General features: G+C 39.7%; 1 protein-coding gene across 1 annotated transcript in view; it reads left to right on the top strand.

Moving 5' to 3' along the window:
- Positions 1 to 3,628: 3,628 nt before the first annotated feature.
- Positions 3,629 to 22,636, top strand: part of Kiaa1210 (KIAA1210 ortholog) — a 33,445-nt gene continuing 14,437 nt past the window's right edge. Inside the window, exons 1-4 of the mRNA XM_045139931.1 lie at positions 3,629 to 3,742; positions 4,219 to 4,353; positions 8,953 to 9,108; positions 20,617 to 20,796. Of these exons, the coding sequence (XP_044995866.1) occupies positions 3,629 to 3,742; positions 4,219 to 4,353; positions 8,953 to 9,108; positions 20,617 to 20,796 (585 nt within the window). The remainder of the gene's footprint in view (positions 3,743 to 4,218; positions 4,354 to 8,952; positions 9,109 to 20,616; positions 20,797 to 22,636) is intronic.

Raw genomic sequence — 22,636 nt, 5'->3', positions numbered from 1 at the left:
TGGGACAGCCTTGCTGATTTCTTTTTCTGTATACTTATCCTTTGAATATAGAAAAACTACTGATTTTTGCGCATTGATTTTGTATCCTGCCATTTAACTGAAATAATTAATCACCTTTAGAAGTTTTGAGATGGAGTCTTTTGGGTCACTTATATATGGGATCATGTCATCTGGAAGTAGAGCTAACTTGACTTCTTCCTTTCCAGTGTGAATCCTTTTTATTTCTTTCTCCTGTCTTATTGCTTAGACTAGAACTTCTAGTACCATGTTGAAGAGCAGTAGTTAGAGTAGGCATCCCTGTCTTGTTCCCAATCTCAACGGGAACTCCTTGAGTCTTTTCCTATTAAGTATTATTTGGGCTGTAGGTGCTTTATATATAGCCTTTATTGAGTTGAGATATAAACCTCTGTGCCTACTCTCTCCAGCGTTTTGATCATGAAGTGGTGTTTTATTTTGTCAAAGGCCTTCTCTGTATCAAGTGAAGTGATCACATGGATCTTATGATTAAGTTTTCTTAGAGTTTGAAGTGTTCCATTTAAGGCCCTTCTGGCTTTCAGGGTTTCCACTGAGAAATCTGAGGTAATTCTGATGGGATTGCCTTTTATGTAGTAAGTTGTTTCTCTTTTTCTGCTTTTATCACCCTCTCTTTGTTTCCATTTCTAAGAGTTTTAACTACAATGTGCCTTGGAGAGTTTCTTCTTTGGTCCTGTCTGTTTGATGTCCTGTGAGAGATTGGGAAAATTTTCTTCGATAATTTTGTTGACTATGTCCTCTATGCCTCTGGCCTGGATTTCCTCTCCTTCTGGTATACCCATGATCTGGATGTTTGATTGTTTTAGGGTATCCCACAGTTCCCTTGTATTCTCAACTAGCAATGTTTTGACCTACCAATCCACATCTTCTGTCTTGTCTTCCAACTCAGAGGTTCTGTCCTCCATATGAGTAACTCTGTTAGTGTGGGTTTCTAGAAAGGGTTTTAAAAGCCCAATTTGATTTTTTTTCTGTTGTGTTATTTTACATTGTCTCCATCTCTTTATTATTATTATTATTATTATTATTATTATTATTTGTTATTTTAGACAGAGAGGGAAAGACAGAGGAGGAAAGAGGAGAGAGAGAGAGAGAGTTGGAATGCCAGGGTCTAAGCCACTGCAATTGCAATCAAACTTCAGATGCTTACACAAACTAGTTCTGTGTGACCCGGTGTGACCTTGTAGTTGCCTCACCTTTGTGTTTCTGGCTTATGTGGGATCCTGAGAGTTTAACATGGGTCCTTAGGCTTCTCAGGCAAGCAACTTAATCTCTAATCCCTCTCTCTAGCCTCCATCTCTTTTTTGTGATATGATTTAAATTCAAGGTCTGATTTTCTTGATGCTTCTTGGAATTCATTCTTGTATTTGATCAAGTCTTCATTAAGCTTAATCAACTGGTTGTTGAGATCCTCCATTTGTTGACTCACCTTCAATTCATCTTTTGAGGTGTCTAATGTTTTCTTCAATTAAGTTAAGCCTAGTGTCAAAAGCTGAGTGCTATTAGAGATGACATTACTCAATTTCATTGATACAATTCTTCTTCTTCTTCCCCTTCTTCTTCTTCTTCCTTTTCTTCTTCTTCCTCTTCTTCTTCTTCTTCTCCTCCTCCTCCTCCTCCTCCTCCTCCTCCTCCTCCTCCTCCTCCTCCTCCTCCTCCTTCTTCTTCTTCTTCTTCTTCCTCTTCTTCTTCTTCTTTTTGGTTTTTTGGTGGTTTACTTCCAGTTCTTTTGATCAGGGTCACATTGGTTGTTTTTTCATTTTGAGATTAAATTTCTGTTGATTTCTTTATGATTTCACTGGAGGTTCCTAGGGTCGAGGCAGCCCCAAACCAACAGCAAGAGAACCCACTGGGATCAGGGAACTGATTGGGGGGGGAGGGAGATCTGGCCTTCTCATTTCTCTTGTGTACTCGTCAGAGAAGGGGATCCAGGAATTGTGGACCCAAAGGCCATTCAGTGAGAAAGGCTGAGCAAGGGATTCCTTCTGCAGCAAGCTTACAGGGTCCAGGAAGCCCAAGGCCAGCAGCAGGGGAATCAGGACCAGGCAACTGGTTGTAGGGAAAGAACTGGGAGCTATGGCCAACTCACTTTGTGCATGCGCCTTCTGGAATAGGGCATTTAGGAATTGAGGACCCAGGGTGTCATTAAATCAAGAAGGCAGAGGCTAGATTAATTTTAAAGCATAGTAATGAAGTAGAAGTGTGTATTTATTAATATTATTCCATGTGATTCCACATAGATTTCTGATTTATTCAGCACAATTTGTTGAAAAGACTATTTCCCCCCATTGAATGGTCTTATCATTCTTGTTGCAAACTGATTATCTATAGATATATAGGCTTATTTCTGGAGTCATAGTGCTATTCTATTGACATATAGGTGTATCAATCTTCATGCCAATATGGTACTTCCTTGTAGCTAGTATTTTAAAGGGGATTAATTTGAATTTGTAGATTAGTTTGTACATCTCAGAAAATGGTGTTAGACTTCACAAATGTTTTCTATGCATCTATTGAAATTATCATGCATTTTTGCTTTATCTGTTGATATAGTATGCTAACTACATGCATTGATTTTCATATGTTAAACCAATTAGTCTTCTTTGCAAATCCTATCTTGTCAGGGTATGTAATTCTTTCTATATGCTACTAGAATATTTATTGGTATTTTGCTGAGGCTTTTTGAATCTATATTGATGAGATATATTGGTTTGGAGTTTTCTAATGATATCTCTCCAAGACCTCTACAAAGAAAACTTTGTGGTGTTGGAAAAAGAAATAAAAGAAAATGTCAGATCATGGAGAGATCTTCCATGCTCCTGGATTGGCAGAACTAATATTGTGAGGATGAGCATATTGCCATAAGTTATCTACTGATTGAATGTAATTCCCATCAAAATTTCAAAGACAGTCTTCTCAGAATTAGAAAAATCAACACAAAATTTCAAATAGAAACACAACAAACCACTCATAGATAAAGCAATGCTAAACAGAACACTTCAGAAGGTATCAATATCTTTGTCCTAAAATTATACTACAGAGCTATAGTGACAAAGGAAGCAAGATGGTACTGTCACAAAACAGACATATAGACCAATAGAATAGAATAGGAGACCCAGAAAGAAACTAACAAAGCTATGGCTAATTTTGACAAAGACATCAAAAACATACACTGGCAAAGGAAAAGATAGCCTTTTCAACAAATGGAGTTAGAAAAACTGAATATCCACCTGCAGAAAGCATCTCACATCCTTGGAAAATTTATTTCCAGGTACTTTATTTTATGGGGGCTACTGTGATTGGTTATTATTCTTGACTTCTTTATCAATTAGTTCATTGTTTGAATATATGAAAGCTACTGACTTTTTGGCTTCCAGACTTTTTTCTTTGAACATAAACTTTATATGTATGTAATATATGTGTACATTATTATTGGGCCCACACTTCATATCTCATAGACGCCCTTCTATGTCTGCATGTGTGCATTCCTGAGCTCTGATGTATCTATGGCAGGGCATATTGTGAAAATATTGTTCTTATGGCCCTTGGGTTGCTTTTACAAGGCCTTTATTTTCTGTGCAGGCCCATAAACATGAGCATGGGGGCCAAAGCTGTGTCCCATGATAGCATCTTTATATTGGGATCTGAATTTGAAAGATCATCAAGTAAGCTGCACCTCACTATGGACTCCCAGAGAGGCAGACCTTTGCAGGTAACAGTGGTCTTGAATGCTAATTAGTCTACAGCTCTTCTATCCTGCCCCCTTATCAACGGAGGGAGGGATTTGCCCTTGCTTATCATCTGACTCTAATCTACAGGGATACTGTAAGCATTGGATAACAAAAATGTATAAAATATGTGCAGAAACAGATAACATGCCCAACATAGTGTTGATTGCTATTACTGTATTATCTTAACCATCCCAAAGAAAACTTACATTATTTTGCTAGTGGACAATCCACTATTTATTATTGTTTATATTTTTTTTCTTTTTCGTTTTTTTGAGATAGGGTCTCACTCTAACTCGGGCTGACCTGGAAGTCACTATGGAGTCTCAGGGTGGCCTCGAACTCATGGTGATCATCCTACCTCTGCCCTCCAAGTGCTGGGATTAAAGGCATGTGCCACCATGCCTGGCTATTTATATGCTAGCATACCAACCCTTAAGTTTTTCTCTCTCTCCCACAGATATCTGCTTCCAGAACTCTGCCTAGAGCTTTGGTGCCTGATGTGCAGGCAGCTCTATCTGCAGCTATGGGTGAAGCTGTGGGTCCAAGTAAATCCAGAAGTGGAGTCCAGATAGCAGGCTCCAAGATCACTGAGGTAATAGAGTGGAATTGTACAAAGCACGACAGCTAATTCAGACAGATAGATCTATGCTTGAATTCTTGTTCTGCTCCTTGCTATCTATAAGACCACGTGCTAGTTGATTAACCTCTCTGAGCCTTTCTTTTTCATCTATATTTGATAGCTATAATATTAGTATTGCCCTCAAAGAGTTTCTTATGAGGAGAGTGAAGACTCAGAAAAGTTAAAGAAATCATTCAAGATCATTTAGTTATTAAGCTTTTGACTTATAAATGTGTAGACTTATAAAATTCAGGTGTGTTAATCTCCAATGCCATGGTCTTTTCATCATGTCATAATAAGCTCATCTTCTTCACATCTTCCTAAAGGGGCACCTCCAGCTCCAATAAGCTAGTATGTGCACAGTATGTACCTCCAGCCAATCCTAAACTTATAGGAGGCATCCGCTCTTCAGTGAGACACTTCTGGATCTCTGCTCTAGAATTTTTTTTTTTTGAGGTATGGTTGCACTCTAGCTCAGGCTGACCTGGAATACACTATGTAGTCTCAGGTTGGCCTTGAACTCCTGGTGATCCTTCTACCTCTGCCTCCTGAGTGCTGGGATTAAAGGTATGCACCACCACTCCTAGTTAGAAATATTTTTGATGGAGTTGGTAATACAGGCAGAGAGTCATTCCTTAGCAGATCTTCTCTCAGTTATGGGTTGGATATGTCCAAAAATTCCTGTGGGAAGACAACACAAGGAGACCTTTTCCCATTTGACAGAAAATAAGTGGGGGTTTATTTCTTACATATTTTCTGAAGACTTCCCATGGGTTGCTCTGGTTTAGTACAGTGTATGCAAATTCTGTTGGGTCCATGAACCATGAAAGGCAGAGAAGACAACACCAAAATAATCACCAAAGACATTGGTCTGTGCGTGGAAAGCTGGCTCTAGCATTAGCATGTTGTTTCCCTCTTGCACTTTGCAAGAAAAGCCACAACTCTACTTTTCAATCTTCACTTTGAAAGATCAACACCAGATTTCACTTGCCTCTGTAGGTACATTCTTTTCTCCATCGTGGCCATGATCAAGTGTCATAGCTTATTTTTTAATTTGGAAAGAACAAACCTGTTTCCTGTACTCCTCATTCCTTCTCTCCTCTCTATCTCAGTAACTGAGAAACTCATATAACAGAGGTTGAATTTTGAGAAGACTGGGTGCCATTACTTCTCACTATGAAGGGCATAGGGAAAACCTTAGTAGCCTGTAGACAAGTTTTCTTAAATGTTTGGTATGGGCCCCACTCTTGTAACTTTAGCCGGAATATAGTAGGTGTTTATAAGTCACCAATAATCATATTGATCTTTTTATTGTAAACTTTCCTCAAGTGCCAAGGTGACAACTCTAAATGCAAGATAGTTGATAGCATTAAGCCAAGGACTCCAGTGGCCAGGAATGGTGGCACACACTGTACACCCATCATTCAGGAGGCTGAGGCACAACTATGAGGACTGATTACATGACATAGTGAATTCTAGGTCAACCTGAGTTACATCATGAGACCCTGTCTCAAAACAAAACTAAACTAAACTAAAGCAAATACCAAATGCAAAACCAAACCAAACAAGGGTCCTGACACAAAGGGCTACTTACAATCTAGATCAGTGCCTGGGTCTCTCTTCAAAGGGCAGGGGCATAGGCAGGCAGGCAGGTAGGTAGGTAGATAGATAGATAGGTAGGTAGATAGATAGATAGGTAGGTAGGTAGGTAGATAGATAGATAGATAGATAGATAGATAGATAGATAGATATGATGTGTGTGCATATGGGTGCATGTATGGGCAGAGAGGTCAGAGACTGATGTTGGATATCTTCCCCTATCACTCTCCACCTTCTTTTATTTTGAAGGGTCTCTCACTGAACAATTTGGACAGAGAAACTAACAAGCAAACCCCAAGGACCCTCCTATCTCTACCTCCCTAGCTTTGGGATTATAGGCATGTAGCACCACAACCCGTTTTTACATGGGTGTTGGGGATTTAAACTCAGGTCCTCATACTTATATGGCAAGCACTTTACCCACTGAGCAATCTCCACAGCCCCAAGAGCAAGTTTCTTAATGTATTATAAGTGACATTCATTAGCAGCTAGGTGATTGTGAGGGAGGAAATATAGGTATACAGTTGTTCCAGAAATACCAAGATTGTTCCAGTTATTCCCTGCTGGCTATTCACCTGATTCTCTGTCTGAAGTGTTAGGCATGTGTGTGCTTAGGTGACTCTTTGAGACATTTAATGCTGTCTTTATTTGAGCACAAATAGTTAAGATGTGAGAGCATATTATTACCATCTTCCTACTATCGAATCAAATTGAGCTTCTCATTTTGGAAATTAAGACTACAAAGTCACTTTTCTTTCTGCTGTCAGGCTCAACTCTCCCTCTGCAGCTCTTTTTATAAGAAGCAGGCCTGCTATTGCCTCTGGTTGTTGCCTTTATTTTTGAAAACATATTTTATTTATTTATTTGCCAGCAGAGAGACACAGGCAGAGAAAGAGTGAGAAAGAGAGAGAGAGAGAGACAGAGCAAGAGCGAGTGCAAGTATGGGCATGCTAAGATATCTAGCCACTACAAAGGAACTCCAGATGCATGTGCCACTTTGTACTTCTGGCTTACATGGGAATTGGGGAATTGAACCTAGGTCATTAGGCTCTGCTGGCAAGTACCTTAACTGCTGCGCCATTTCTTCAGCCCCTTGTTGTTGCCCTTATATATCCTATTTGGCCTTCAGTATATGACTTCTCCTTCCTGTTTCTTATAGTTAGGAAACAAAGAGTTCATAATGGTTAAAAACACAAGCTATCTGGAGTCTGAAGAGATGACTCATTGGGTAAAATGCTTGCCAAACAAGCAAGAGGGCCTGAATTTAGATGCCCAGCAGTCATGTAAAATCTGGGTACATCTGTAGTCCCAGCAGTGTGAAAGTAGAGACAGGAGGATTCCTGGGGCTTGCTGGCTAGTTTGTATAGTCCAGTCAGTGAGCTCTGGCTTCATAAGAGAGACCCTGTCACAAAAAGCAAGGCAGAAAGTAATTAAGATTTCCTATGTTGACCTCTTGTCTACTCATGCATGTTCACACATGTGTACATGTACCCATACACATGCATGCACCCACATACATACAAACTCTCTCTCTCTCTCTCTCTCTCTCTCTCTCTCTCTCTCTCTCTCTCTCACACACACACACACACACAACTGAACTATCAATCTGGGTAAACCTCTTAAGGGCTTGCCCTGCCACTTGGAGAATTAGGGCCCTCTGTGAAATGGACCTAGTTAATAGCTTAAAGAATGCCGATGCTTAAATGAGACACATATATGGAGAAATATCCCTGCCTGGCACATTATAAGCCCTAGTAAAAGTTGTATGTCATTATTTGCAGTTTTTATTTTTAGAGCTGGGCTAGGTTAGTTAGAGCTGAACTTGGGTTGTCTATGTAGTCTCTTTCCAACAGTCCCCAGTGGAGGCTGATTGTAATAAGAGAGAACTGGTGGCCCATTTTCAGCAGTACTGAAGTGGTGAAACTCTGGCAGACCTCCACTGTGACCCCTTTTCTTTGGCTGCAGCATTGAGGCTCTGTGTCCTGAGGTGAACAGAGCCTATGACAAGCAAGCCTATAACAAGAAACATGCATGTTGGCTGGAAGAGAAAAGAATTATTATGCACATTATTATCAACACAGTTTAGAATCAACATAGGTCACTGTAGATGTTCCTTCAGTATTTGTTAAAGATGAAATTAAGGAGTCACATCAAGAGCACTTTTGAAAGAACCAATGCTTTGAAGGTCATGAGCTGGAAATTAACTTATCTGCTGAATCCACCCCCACCCAAACCCAAGTGAACATGTTTTTCAATTTTTTATGAACAATTTTTATTCTCTTAGGAAACTAAGATTTGCTTTGTAGGTGTTATTTACTTATTTACTTGTTAATTTATTCATTTATTCTTATGATGCTGAAGCTCAAACCCAGAGCATCACACCTGCTGAACAAGAGCTGTACTATGGAGTCATATCCCCAGCCTTAGGCCTCTAGATTTTTCTTGAAAAATCCTAGAAAAAAATAAGCCTTGATATGATTGGGACAAGCAACCAACCTAGTCAATATTTTTCCCAGAAAATTCCATGAACAAAATATACGGAGTTATAGTTTCGATGCCAATTTCAGATAATAATCCAAACATTCACCTCTGTCTTTGGACTCCAAAAACATGACCTAAATTATAACAAAGATCAGAAGGAAACAAGATGTATAGTGAACATCACCAAGAAAAAAAAAAAATCACGATTCTGGTTTTTATCACGTAAGCAGTTTGAAATCTCTTTTCTTGAGGCTTTGCAGAGATATACAGCAAACCAGAAGCTAAATAATAGTCTTTGGTTTCAGTAGATATTATAAATGAAGGGAGGAAAAATAATATAAAGGAAGGGAGGTAGAAGATTCTTTCCTAGGTATATATTTTCTCTTCTTTCTGGGTTCTTAGTTCCTTCACCTGTTACTGAACAAGACAGCACCAGTAGCTGATGGGAGAGCTCACAATTTATAATTTTTTCCTTCTGTTTCCCCTTTGAAGTTACCATCTCTGCGTTCATGCAAACCCAGCATCAGCCCACCTGTTATTCGATCTGAGAGAACCTCTGTGGACTCAGGCAACACCTCTGTTGATGATAAGGCACTACAGAGTCCACCAAAGAAGTCTTTAATCCACCGTGCATCGATGTCAAAGAAGGTGACTACTAGCCCAGTCTCAAGGGACAGGCTCAAGGGTGGACACTGACCAAAGTCATAAGTTCTTTTTTGTGGTCTTGTTTCTCTTGTCATGGCTCAAAACTAGGGGAAAGGTCAGAATGTTTATTTGGGTGGGGAAGGAACCGCTCTTCTTTGCTTTTGATTGCATGGTGGTGTACATTTTCCATTCAGTTCTCCAAATCAAATAATGACCATTTACCTTACAAACAATGGAAGACATTATTTCAAAAATAAGTATGTATGTGGATATGTTCAATTATTTTATGAAAATTAAAATAGCATTAAAAATATGAGACAAATCCTATGCACCCTTAAATTCACCAATTTCGAAGGTTAGGTCCCGTAGTAGTGCTTGATAGATGCCTATCTATATGAAAATGTCAGTTGGCACAAAAGGGCAGATTGACATATATGTTTCTATTTTACTAGTTGATTTTTAACATAAGCCAACTGCTTTCTCTTGGGGTTAACCAAGATCTGGCCCAGAGATCCACAAGCCAGAGCTCATGGCTTAAGGATTAAGGTTTCTTCACCTTCTACTGGGCATTTTGGTCTGGTCTATCTACCACCCTCAATTGGGGATTCTATCTCACATACTAGTTTCCAGGAGGAAGATTTCTATTATGCTAACTGCTTTATTTTTTTGATTTTGTGTAGTTTCTCTTCCCACCCTCCCTTTCCTTGATGCACTCCCATCATCCCACCCCAATATTCTTTCCCTGTACTGGTTTGTCTGGTATCTACTCCTCACCTCCCTCCCTGGTTCCTCTTTTTCATGGTTTCATTCTAGTTACATGGCCATAGTCCTTATGCTCTTTCCATTTTATAAAACTCTCTGGTCTAGTTTAAGAGCCACATATGAGATAAAATGTGTGTGACATTTGTCTTTCTTAGACTTCAATTAAGATAGTATTTTTCAAGACCATCCATTTTTCCTGTGAATTTCATTATTTCTTTTTTTCCTTACTGCTGAGTAGAATCCCACTGTGCAAATGTACCTCGTCTTCATTACCCATTCATCAGTCAATGGGCTTCTGGGTTGATTCCAGTTCCTAGCTATTGTGAATTGAGTGGTAATAAACATGGTTGAGCAAGTATCTCCGAAGTAGAGTGTGGAGTCTTTAGGGTAGATACTTAGGAGTGGAAGAGCTGAGTCAGATGGTCAATCAGTTTTCATCTTTTCAGAAATTTCCATACTGCTTTACATAGTGGTTTTACCAGTTTGCATTCTCACCAGCAATGAATAAGGGATCCTCTTTCCCCTACAGCCTCACCAACATTTGTTGCCATTTGATTTTGTGATGATTGCCATCTTCACTGGAGTAAGATGGAATATCAAAGTTGTTTGATTTTTGCATTTTTCTGATGACAAGCAATGTTGAACATTTTTTAAAAATGAGTACTGGCCATTTGTATTTCCTCCTTTGAGAATTCACTATTCAGTTCTCTGTCCCACTTTTTCAGTGGATTGTTTGAATTTTTACTGCTTAGTTTTTTTTGAGTTCTTTGTAGATTCAGATATTAGGTCTCTTTCAGAGATATAGCTTGTGAAGATTTTCTCCCATTCTGTGGGTTGTCTGTTGGCTCTGTTTATGGTATGCTTGCTATACAAAACTTGTTAGCTTCATGAGCTTCCACTTGTTGAGTATTTAATTTCCTGAGCTACTGGGGCCCTATTCAGAAAGCCTTTCTCCATTCCTATACCTTTGAGAGTTCTTCCTATTCCCCCAATCATTTTAGAGTTTCAAGTCTTATATTGAGCTCCTTAATCCATTTGGAGTTGATTTTTGTTCATGGTGAGAGTAGTGGGTCTGGTATCCAATTTCTCCAGCATCATTTGTTAAAGATGCTGTCTTTTCTCCAGTGTGCATTGTTGGCTTCTTTGTCAAAGATTAGGAAGCTGTACTTGCTTGAACTAAGGCCATGACCTTCTATTCTGTTCCAATGATCTATATGTCTGCTTTTGTGCCTGTAGCATGATGTTTTTATTAGTATGACTTTGTAGTATAATTTGGAGTCAGGTATGTGATATGTTTAGGTTTTCTAACCAAAAGATATCCATTAACAATTGGAAAATTCAAGCAAGAAAGGTGGCTCAGTGGTTTTTTTTGCTTGCAAAACCTTCTGTCCTGAGTTCAAGTCTCCAGTACCCATGTAAGGCAGATGTAAAAGGTGGCACAGCAACTGGACTTTGTTTTCAGCATGAAGAGGCCCTGGTACACCCCCCACAATTAAATAAACATTTATAAATTTTGAAAATTAGTAGATTGAACCCATATCAACACTTCTATTCTCAAACTAGTTTGTGTTTAACTTAACCAATTGTTGTGGAATTTAGAAGGGCTATTAGAGTTATGTAGGATTTAGAACACTTAATGTTGGTAGCTAAAAGAAAAGAGTAACATAATTTATGAACATAATTAGCCATTCAGAATAGAACTGTATTTTTAAAAGTACTTATTGATTTGCAAGGAGTGAGAGACAAAGAGAACAAAAATGGTGCACCAGGGCCGCTGGCCATTGCAAATGAACTCCAGATGCATACACCACTGTGCACTGTGTGCTAGGGAATTGAATCTGGGTCACTAGGATGGCAAGAAAGTGCCTTAACCATTGAGCAATCTCTCCAGCCCCAAAATCTATTTTTAAAATATTTATTTGTTTATAGATATATATTTATATAGAGAGAAAGAGGTAGATAGAGAGGGAGAGAATGAGCACGCCAGGGCCTACAGCCACTGCAACCAAACTCCAGAAGCATACGATTCCTTGTGCATCTGATTTATGTGTGTGGGGGGGTGGGGGAAATCAAACCTGGGTCCTTAGGCTTTTCAGGCAATTGCCCTAGCCACTAAGCAATCTCTCCAGCCCCATATATCTATTTTGATGTTAAAAACTGTTTGAAGGAGCCTGGGGGGGGGATGGCTAAGTGGGTGAAGTGCTTTCTTTGCAAGAATGAGGACCTGAATTTGATTCCCAGAGCCTACATAAAAACCTGCTGAACATAATAGCATGCACCTGTTATCTGGGTTTGCAGAGACAGGAGGATTCCTGGGGCCTGTAGGCCAGCCAGTCTAGTCTGACTGGTGCGTTCCAGACCAATGAGAGGAGATCCTGTCTCAGAAAAGGTGAATAGTGTTCTTGAGTATGACACCTGAGGTTACCCTCTGGCCAATACATCCATGTACACATATGTGTACCTGAGCACACATGTACACTCACACATATACACAAACAAATACCATCAATCTGAATCCAACAGCACACTACAAATATTTCAAGCCGGGTGTGGTGGGGCATGCCTTTAATCTTAGCACTTGGGAGGCAGAGGTAAGAGGATAACTGCAAGTTCGAGGTCACTCTGAGACCACATAGTGAATTTCAGGTTAGCCTGAGCTAGAGTGAGACCCTTCCTCGACAAACCCCCCCCCCAAAAAAAAGATAGTTCAGTTAGAGAAGTGCTTGCTTTACAAGCATGAGGACTTGAGTACAATTCCCTGTAGCCATATAACAGGCTGCTTTCATGGTACATGCTTATAGTCCTAGCACTGGAGAGGCACAGACAGACAGGTTCCTGGTGCTTACTGTCCCACAATCTACCCTGTTTGGTGAATATGTGGCTAATGAGAGACTGTCTCAAAAACAAGGTGGCCAGTATTGCAGGAATGACACCTGAGATTGTCCTCTGGCATGCACCCACAAACAAGTACACATGCATCCACATAAACATGCACCCTCACAAGCACACAAAATAATATAAATACACATTTTAAAAAAGATCCTATGAAGGTGGCTTAGAATGTAGCTCAGTGGTATAGCATTTGCTTAGCATTTATAAGGCCGTGGGTTCAATCCCCAGCACTGAGCAAAAGACTCTACAAAGAAAAACAACTTTTAGTTACACTTGTCAAGAAATGGATTTGGACTAAAATTAAAGCCCAGACTGTTAGTGGGTAGATGGAAGATCATTAACTTATGGATTTGGGTTATAACTATAAGCATTTTTTGAATAATGTCCATAAATCACATGGATTGGGATGGGTAGTCTGACTTAGTAGAAGGATCAGATCAAATAACACTTTTCTATACTGTGGGAAAATATAACTAACATAAAGTTGGCTATTTTAACCATTTTTAAAGTGTGTTATTTAATGGAATTACATTCATCCACAATGTTGCTTAACCATCATCAGTAGCTCCAGAATTGTGTGGTTCTCCCAAATGGAAACCCAGTACCTGTTAAGCAGTGACTCAACTATATCTTCTATCAACTCCTGACAACAGCTAAAGTGATTATTGTACCTGTGTTTTCCTATTCATACAAATATAATCAAATAATATGTGCACTCTATATAGTTTATTTCACTTAGTATAATATTTTTAAGTCTCACGATATTATAGTATGTATCAAAATTCATTCTTGTTCGTTGCTGAGTAGTAGTTCATTGCATGTATATACTGTACTTTGTTTATCTAGTCATCCATTGGTGGACATTTGTGTCTCAAAATCCAAAACAACCTCCCCATAAAAATAGCATGGAGCTGAGTCAGGTTAATAGAGGTTAAGGTACTTGGCTGTCAGATAGGATGTCTAGTCTTTGGTATTAGTATTATAATGAAATCCTGCCATCCCCAGGCATGAAAGTTTTGGTGTTTTTAATAGCAATTTGCTCAAGGATTTATTAATTTACAGTGGTGTACCTAAGAGGAAAAATGGCAGGAGTAGCAACATCCCGAAGAGCAGCTCTCATCACCAGCCAAGCCAGATAAGCTGGTCTGGAGTCAATGATTCTTTAACACATAGATGAGTTTGCTTGTCAATCATGGCCCCTAACTCTTACATCTTCAAATGCCTCCCCACAAACCCAATTCTTACCACCTTCTCACCGGGCAACAAGTAGAAAACTAAGGAGAATAAAAGAGCACCCAAATATAAAAGTCAGACTAAACAAGGACAAAATCTCCACCTCAGGAAACTTCACTAGCTTATTTATTTATTTTTGCTTCTCAGATGTGCCTCTTACTGGCAGAAGAGGAAAATACATTATCAATCAGGACCTGAGAATTTTTACCTTGGGTTTGTTTTCTCCCAGACTTGTCTTAATAGCTCACATAGATCCTGTCTCCCCAGTCACCCATGTCATATCCTCCAGGACAGTTGCGAGTATATTTTTCCTGAGGGAAATGGCCTTCCAAATGCTTGATGAAACTTGGTATCTTTTAGCCACCTTTGGAAACAAGTCTCACCATGTAGCCCTAGCTAGCCTGGGGACTAGTAGTCCTTGTACATATGCACTACTACACACAGCCACTGAGTACATAACACTTAGGACATTCCTCTTTCCAAAAAAGCCAGCCAAACTGTTCTATATCCCATCTCAAGTGTCCATTTAATCAACAGTAATGGAAGAGGGAGAAGCTCTGATAACATACAATGGAAAAGGAAGCCATCAAAAAGATGATGAAAGGGGGGCATTATTGACTGGATTACTTTGCACTGGGTCTAGATACTAGACAGAAGGATAAAATGAATTAAAATGTGTTTTACTTTTCCAAAGAACTCCCTTGGCTTAACTAATAGCAAAGGAGTGTTAACCCCACTCCCTGCCCCATGTAACTAGTGCAAAGATCGCTTCAATTTGCATGAAGTCCAAACCAGGTTTCTTCCATGGGAAGAATGTCAGTATTCAATTCCCTCTTTAAAATATCTCTGCCCTCCTTAATATTGTGAAGATTGAATACATGGATGTTAACTCTCACAGAGTAGAGAAGGGGTGCAGTTGAGGAAGTGAGTGAAGGAGAGTTAGAAAATTGAGTCCTTTTTTCATCATTCACTTTTTGTCCTGAGACATGCCAGGAAGGCATTCAATTTGATTTTCCTCACAGATGTTCCATAATGTGCTTTATTCAGGTTTCAATCATTTTATTTTTATTTTTAAACTTTTTATCGACAGCTCTCATAATTACCGGTAATAAACCATGATAATTCTCTCCCCTCTTCCACTTTTCCCTTCACAAATCCACTCTCCACCATATCCCCTCCTCCTCTCCAGTAGTCTCTCTTTTATTTTGATGTCATCAACTTTTCCTCCTCTTATGAGGGTCTTGTGAAGATAGTGTTAGGTAGTGTAAGGTCATAGATATCAAGGCCAATTTGTCTCTGAACAATTGCATTGTAAGAAGTCCTACCCTTCCTTTGGCTCTTATATTCATTTCGCCACCTCTTTCACAATGGACCCTAACCCTTGGAAGATATGATAGAGATATTTAAGTGAGGAACACTCGTCTGTCACTTCTCAGCAATATGGTGCCTTTTGGGTCATCCCAATGGTCACCACTACCTGAAAAGAGAAGCTTCTCTAACTAAAAGTGAGAGTAGAATTAATTTATGGGTATGAACATTAAGTAAAGTGCTTACAAGGAAATTTGGTGAGCGTAATTTATACATTTAGCCAGACAGCAACAGGTATTATACTTATAGGGCTCATGACTTCCCCTGCCATAAACTTTTGATTAGGTTTTCAGTACCAGACATGTTTTCCCTCCCATGGAGTGGGCCTCCAGTCCAATTAGAGAACAGTTGGTTTCCCCTGCAATAGACATGCTGCTATTGCACCCATTCGGTCACTTGGCCTGGCTGGCCAAACTTAAGGCTTGCAGTATCCACTGCTTTCACCACTGATGACTTCTGTCTCCCATAGGGCTTCACATGGTGCAGTTTTCTCCAGGTTTCTTACAGCTGAACTACAGAGAGATTTTCAGCTCAGCTCCAGCTTTGATTTCTCAGTGACCTTGAAGCCCAGCCATGTGGATTCTTCAGCAATAGGGTTTTACCATCTATTTCTAGTGCGTTGTTTGGCCAGGGAGGTGCCTGATGCCCCAAAACATTACAAGCTATTGCCAAGGCTCTTGGTTTCCCACCAGAAATAGATGGTAAAACCCCATTGCTGGCACTGAAATTTTTCTAGTAACAATCTATGGCTTGTAATGTGCCATTGTCCAGAAAAGTAGGTTTACATATGACTTATTCATACCCTCTTAGATTTTGATTAACATCCCCCACCCTTCCTTTACTCAATCTCTTCCCATGACCTCACCTAGGACATTGCACCCCCAGTAATCTGTTTATCTACGAACACATATATAGCACTATCCCTTTAAGTCCTACCCTTTCCTCCCTCCCTTATAGCCCCTTTATAGCTTACTGGCCTCTCCTACTGATTTTTACTCCCTCTCACATACAAGTCTAAACGTTTGTACTTAGGATCCACATATTAGAGAGAACATGCAACATTTGGCTTTCTGGGCCAATGATATTGAACTCTCCAGATCCCACATAAGCCAGATGTACAAAGGTGAGGCAAGCACAAGGTTGCACATGCCCACTAGGTGGTACAAGTGCCTAGAGTTTTCAGTGGTTGAGGCCCTGGCATGCCAATTCTCTCTTTCTCCCCCTCTGTCTCTCTTTCTCTCTTGGTATCTTTAAAATAAATATAAATAAATAAAAAAGAATGGCAAAGTCAGATATCAATCATATCTAACACATAACCTGCCCTGACATGGAAGGTGCAATTAGCACTTCAAATGCAGGCCTGTATACTAGGCTTTGTGGCTGGTACTGACCCAGTCAAAGTAGGCCCTCTTACCTTTTCGGATGGCTTTTGTCTCAGCTATGCTGCATGTCCACTTGGGTTCCTCTTTACTGCTCTGTGGACTCAACTATGCTGGCTGGGTTGGTGGGTCTGCTGCTCTGATCACCTGTGCTGGATGCTGTGTAGCTGAGTTCCCTTCCTCAAGTCTCTAGTAGTTGCAAGACCTGAAAGTTGGGGGAGGATAGGCTGTGGAAGGTGCCTGAAGTTGTGCTGGAGCTGTGTAGCTGGTCCTTGAGAGCCTTTTCCTCACAAGATGCTCAGCTGGTGCCTGCTGTCTTCACCTTCAGGTTTCTTTTTTTTTTTTTAATTTTTTTTTGTTTATTTTTATTTGAGAGCGACAGAGAGAGAGAGAGAGAGAGAGAGAGAGAGGGAGAATGGGCTCTCCAGGGCCTCCAGCCACTGCAAACGAACTCCAGATGCGTGCGCCCCCTTGTGCATCTGGCTAACGTGGGACCTGGGGAACCAAGCCTTGAACCGGGGTCCTTAGTCTTCACAGGCAAGTGCTTAACCACTAAGCCATCTCTCCAGCCCGGCCTTCAGGTTTCTTGAGTTTGCGAGGAGGCTGGTGTAAATGGAAAAGCTCTCCACCTGTTTCTCCTGCATCTCAGGCAGTGCCTGGTGGCCACACATTCTGACACTGCTGTGGGTCCAGTTCTTGCTACTTCTGTAATAGATAGAAACTCTGGGTCTCTCCTGCTTCTCTGTTGAGATTGATAATACCTTATACACCTTCACTTTTTAGTAGAGAAGTATATTTTGCTGTTTTTCTGCTTATATCCTCCCTACTGTGCTTTAGTGTAGTTACTAGGCCACCATCTTACTCAGAGTTCCCACAATGTGCTTTTAAACATCATAACAAACAATATCTTGGGAAATACTGCCCAGAGCTCTAGAGTGTGGCAACAATTTATTTAAACCACCGGTGGGTTTCAGGAACAACATAAATATACATATGGTCTATACCCACAAAGTATTCTGTGAGCCCACCAGAGAGTCTCTTTGGGGCTGGTTTGAATAAGAATTCTAAACTCCATAGTCAGATGGATTTGCTCACTAATTTTCAGTCTATGTGTAAGGATAGATGTCGGTCAGTGTTTAGATCAGTGAGTGGAACTAGCACAAGTAGACTAGTGTTTATGTTAAATTTGGTGAACTCTTGCCTTTGAGTGTGATTGGGAATGAATGGGTAAACTCTGTTCTGTTCATACCCAGTCTGGAAATTGCCAGATTTCTGCTGATTCTGATATTTTTTGGGGGTTATACTATAGAATGAGTTTCACTGAGGCAAATTATGTGCTATCTGTGGTATTTATTGAAAAGTTTGGAAAACCAATTGAATGAAAATGCTTTTGTATTATCTAATATCTCAACATTGTAAGTTAGTTTTCATATGAAGCAAGGTGTCCTTTTGTGACTTCTAGATTCATAGACTTCCTTCTTCCCTTACCAGGAGCTAGTAAGATCTCATACTGAATAATAAAATGATACATGGAATAGGAGAGCTTACTATTCCAACATCTCAGACAAGCAAACTTTGGTAGAAGCTTTTTACACAATTCACAAGTTCAAAACTTTTTTTTAGCAACTGCTACAAATTAAAGACAGGAACTAGGGACATGATATCAATAGAGCAAATGAAAATTCTTCATGGCCCATATACCTCAACAAGGAAGGTCCAAGGGGAGGGGGTAGGACATGGATGAGTCTAATAATGGTACCAACTTGACTGTATTCACTGAGTACAAAACAAATTAATAAAAAAATTAAAATAAATAAATAAATCCAATAAGGAAAAGACAAGTCTTCATGGAATTCAAATTGTAATGAAGAATATGGAAAATAAACTGTATAAATAAATAAAATGTAAAATACATGACAAAGTGACAATGAGAAAAACTGCAAGAAACAGGTCTATGAAATGTTAGAGATAAACATTTTAAATTGGCTGGCCATGAAAGGCCTCACTGAGAAAGTAGTTTATTTTATTTTATTTTATTTTATTTTATTTTATTTTATTTTATTTATTCATGAGAGTGAAAGAGGTAGATAGAGATAAAGAGATAATGGGCATGCCAGGGCCTCTAGCCATTGCATATGAACTCCAGACACATGTGCTCCCTTGTGTATCTGGCTTATGTGGGTCCTGGGGAATTGGACCCAGGTCCTTTGGCTTCACAGGCAAATGCAGTAACCACTAAACTATTTCCCCAGTCCCAAAGAAAGTGGTTTATGAATCAAGATCTAAAGGACACAAGGACACATGGGCATGGGGAAATAGCATGCCCAGCAGAAGGAACAGAATGTGTAAAGGCACTGTGGGGAACATGCTTGGAATATTCGGGGGGGGGGGGTAAACAAGGTTTTTTTTGAGAAGCAAATGGTAAAATGATGTGTGCATAGAAGCAACTGGGAGACATATCATTTGAGGTTGATAGGGCATAAATATAATTTTATACTCTCAAAGCCCAAATTATAAGACCACCCTTATGCAAGGAAGAAGTTCAAAACAATACAGCAAGAGACATAATCTTTCATACTGAGCATTCAATGAATACTTCCAAGAGATGACACAAACCAAATAGATAATATCAGGAAGGGGCATTGTAGAAATTTATGGATGATACTTGCATAATCAAGTTAAGAAAGGTATGCTACTCCTCATACTATGTCAACTCCACAAGAAAGTTCTAGAATTCTTCCAGCCCTTTATAGAATCATATCCAGAAAGGTGAGCTGGATTTTTATCATCAGCCTGACTCATTAGCACTGTTCTGCCCCTAAGCACTGAACTCACAGGCCATAAAAGAACCATATTTGGAACCAGGATGGCATCTAAGGTTATCTCTGCATTAGCATAAAGTGGTGATAAGAAAGAGGAAACCATATGGAAAATGTAGTTAGCCAAAAGGTCCCTGGTATTCTACAGTGCTAATTTGAAAAGAACTTAGTGGGTAAACACAAAGGGAAATTTTTTAATGCCTTTTACTTTGCATAATTTACTTACTACTGATGCCCAGGAGAGAAATGGTTTAACACCCGGTCTTTGCAGTGGCTTTTGTCTATAGGAGTCTGCAGTTTCTTAGTAATAAAGGATCTCTGCAGCATCTTTTGGAAGTGTGGAAAATTCTATGTCCAGGCATCCTTATGAGACTATTTTGAAACTCCTACCAAGGAACCAACCAGATGGCCTAGTATCAAATAGCTTGGGGAGATGGAGCCAGATATAATGATGACAAGGTTACAGCCTCTATTTAGAACCTCATTGGAAATAAGTCAGTTTCTTAGGTTCCTACCATCTGTCTTGTACCCATGCATGATAAATATAAATAAAGGTAATGTGAGCTCTATAAAAACGTAGCTTGCAAAAGGCCCTCTTTCAACCAGATTTTCTTCCTCCACCAAACTGTACAATGATGGCCCCAAACTTTCCCAGAGTACCAATGGGTTAAATTCACACATAAAGTGCCTCTCTACCAGCCAGATACCCTCATGCCACATAGAAGGGACATGGGACAAGGAAACATGAAAACATTTTGACCTGTAAAATCCATCAGGTGTTGTGTCCTAATCCTGAGGCTAATGGGACACCCCTGAATACTTTCTGAGTAGGGGAGAAACTAAAACTTCTTCCAGTGTTTTGCTTTCTTCTATAAGGGAACTTGTCAAAATGTGGAGCTTGACTCTAATGAGCCAATGAAGCAGAAAGGGAGACAAAATAGGGCAATAATTCATGAAAGATTTCTTTAGGAATTCTTCAGCCAGAAAGAAGCATTGCCAAATTTTTGAGACCAGTGACAGCATATGAATACATTCTCTTATCTTCTCTCTCTTTTCAGAGTATTTCTGAATCATCATCTGGGCCTGATCAGTCTCAGCCTTCTCCAAGGAGTTCCCATCAACTTTCAAGTCTTGAGGCATCAGTCGCCACAGATAGCTGTCTGGATACTTCTGCTGCTCGACACAAGATAGCCTTAAATCCTCGGAAACAGAAAAAGAAGAAGAGTCTTCCAACAATTGTAAGTCTGTCAAGATACTTGGCAATAAACTGTATATTAAAATATGAATTTCAACTTATGCATATTGCTCCTATGAGTGGGTAAAGTATGGCTTGAGAGAACAATTACAGTAGTGTGGTTAGAGGCTGAGGAAGGACTTCTGGAGTCCCTGACATGATCTTCTTGGTTATTGTTATGCAATAGGTGACTAATTACTAAGTACCAATCCTAATGCATTCATTATGCACTTAGACACCTCACCACAAGACCTGTGAGGCAGGGTATTACTAAGGGAAACTTCATGTGACTCTCACAGCATTCTGCATAACCTAACAGAAAAGATCTGAACAATACCTTCTGAGAAGGCCGGGACATCTTTGGATGCATGACTGTCTCCCAGACACATGGATTAACATAAAAGGATCTCGAATCATTCATGACACAGGAACATCTTCCATCTTCTCACTGACTCTAGGATTTCTTATATATGCCAATCCTGTAGGGCTAATGATCCCTAATTTATATATGTAGACCTAAAGAGTCAGAAAATAACTTGTCCAGAGTTACAGAGTGAGTGAATGACAGAGAACATGTTTGGTCCCAATTCTATCTGACATGATTTACTCGAAAAACAAATGATTAAAAAATGATTTTGAGTGGTTTGTTTGCACAAGTACTTTGAATAGGTGTACAGAGAGGAATACTTGGGTATTTAGATGTTTTTCATGAGCCATTCCTGGAAACTAATGAGCAGACTCTGCCACTACCAGAGCTATACTATAATCATATGAAAACCTGATTCCACTAAGCCAATTTTCAACTAATCCAGTATAAGGACTCAACTCTTCTTTTTTTTTTTATGTGTTACATCCATCCAAATGATGAATTCCAATACTGTTTCATTTTTTGACTAGAAAAGTATGTTCATTCTTTCACTTCAATGAAAAGAGCCCAGCACTAAAAGAGATATCTCCATCATTCCCTCCAAGGCTCAGGGAACATTGAAGAAAAGGGAGTAGAAAGAAGAGCCAGGGGGTACAGAGGAGTGCTTTGGGAGCACTATCCTTTGGATATGAAATAACCAGTGCATTTAGGACCTCATAGCACCAGTAGGCTATGGTTAACTCCATAGGACCTGCCCAGTATTGAGCCCCTCAACATTTTGACATAGATGAGGGCAAATAGAAAGATCAAAATAGAAGAAAGACTATTTGGCAAGAGGAGGATATTCACTGGAATGAGAGAAAGGAGTGGGGGGCAGTGCAATTGAAAGTAATGGGAGGGGATTATGATCAATTTACAATGTGTTCATACATTAAAATTCCCAATAATAAAAACAAATTTCTGAACAGAAATCAAACAGTATTTGTAATTGTCTCATGGCCCAATGACAAAAATTTGAGTTTTTAGTGTTACCAGGGGCATTGATTCTTGTCAGGCCCAGAATCCTATGTCCATATTTATACCCTTTTGATGGGATTCAAGAGTTTCTGAGGTATTTTAGAATGATTTGGTGGCATGTCACTGGAGATTTGAAACTCCAGATCCCGAAGAACCTCTTCTCATAAATAAAATGATCCCTAGGTTACCACCATCTTTACTGGTATTATTATGAACCTAGTTGGTTTGAACCAGAAGTCTCCCATAAACTCATGTGTTCTGAATGTTTGGTGTCCAGCTGATGGCAATTTTGGAAGTAGAACCTTGCCAGAAGAGATGTGTTGTTGGGGGCTGGCTTAGAGATGGTGTGGCCAGTTTCCCCGTGTTAGAGCTTGTTTCACTCTCCTGTGGCTGTTTTCCACCTGCTGTATAAGAGGTGATGTCTATCCTCTGCTTATGCCATGATTTCCTCTGGCATCAT

This window comes from Jaculus jaculus, chromosome X (assembly GCF_020740685.1).
Source record: "Jaculus jaculus isolate mJacJac1 chromosome X, mJacJac1.mat.Y.cur, whole genome shotgun sequence".
Lineage (NCBI taxonomy): Eukaryota > Metazoa > Chordata > Mammalia > Rodentia > Dipodidae > Jaculus > Jaculus jaculus.
The sequence above is the reverse complement of the archived record's forward strand: the minus strand, read 5'-3'. Positions and strand labels throughout refer to the sequence as shown.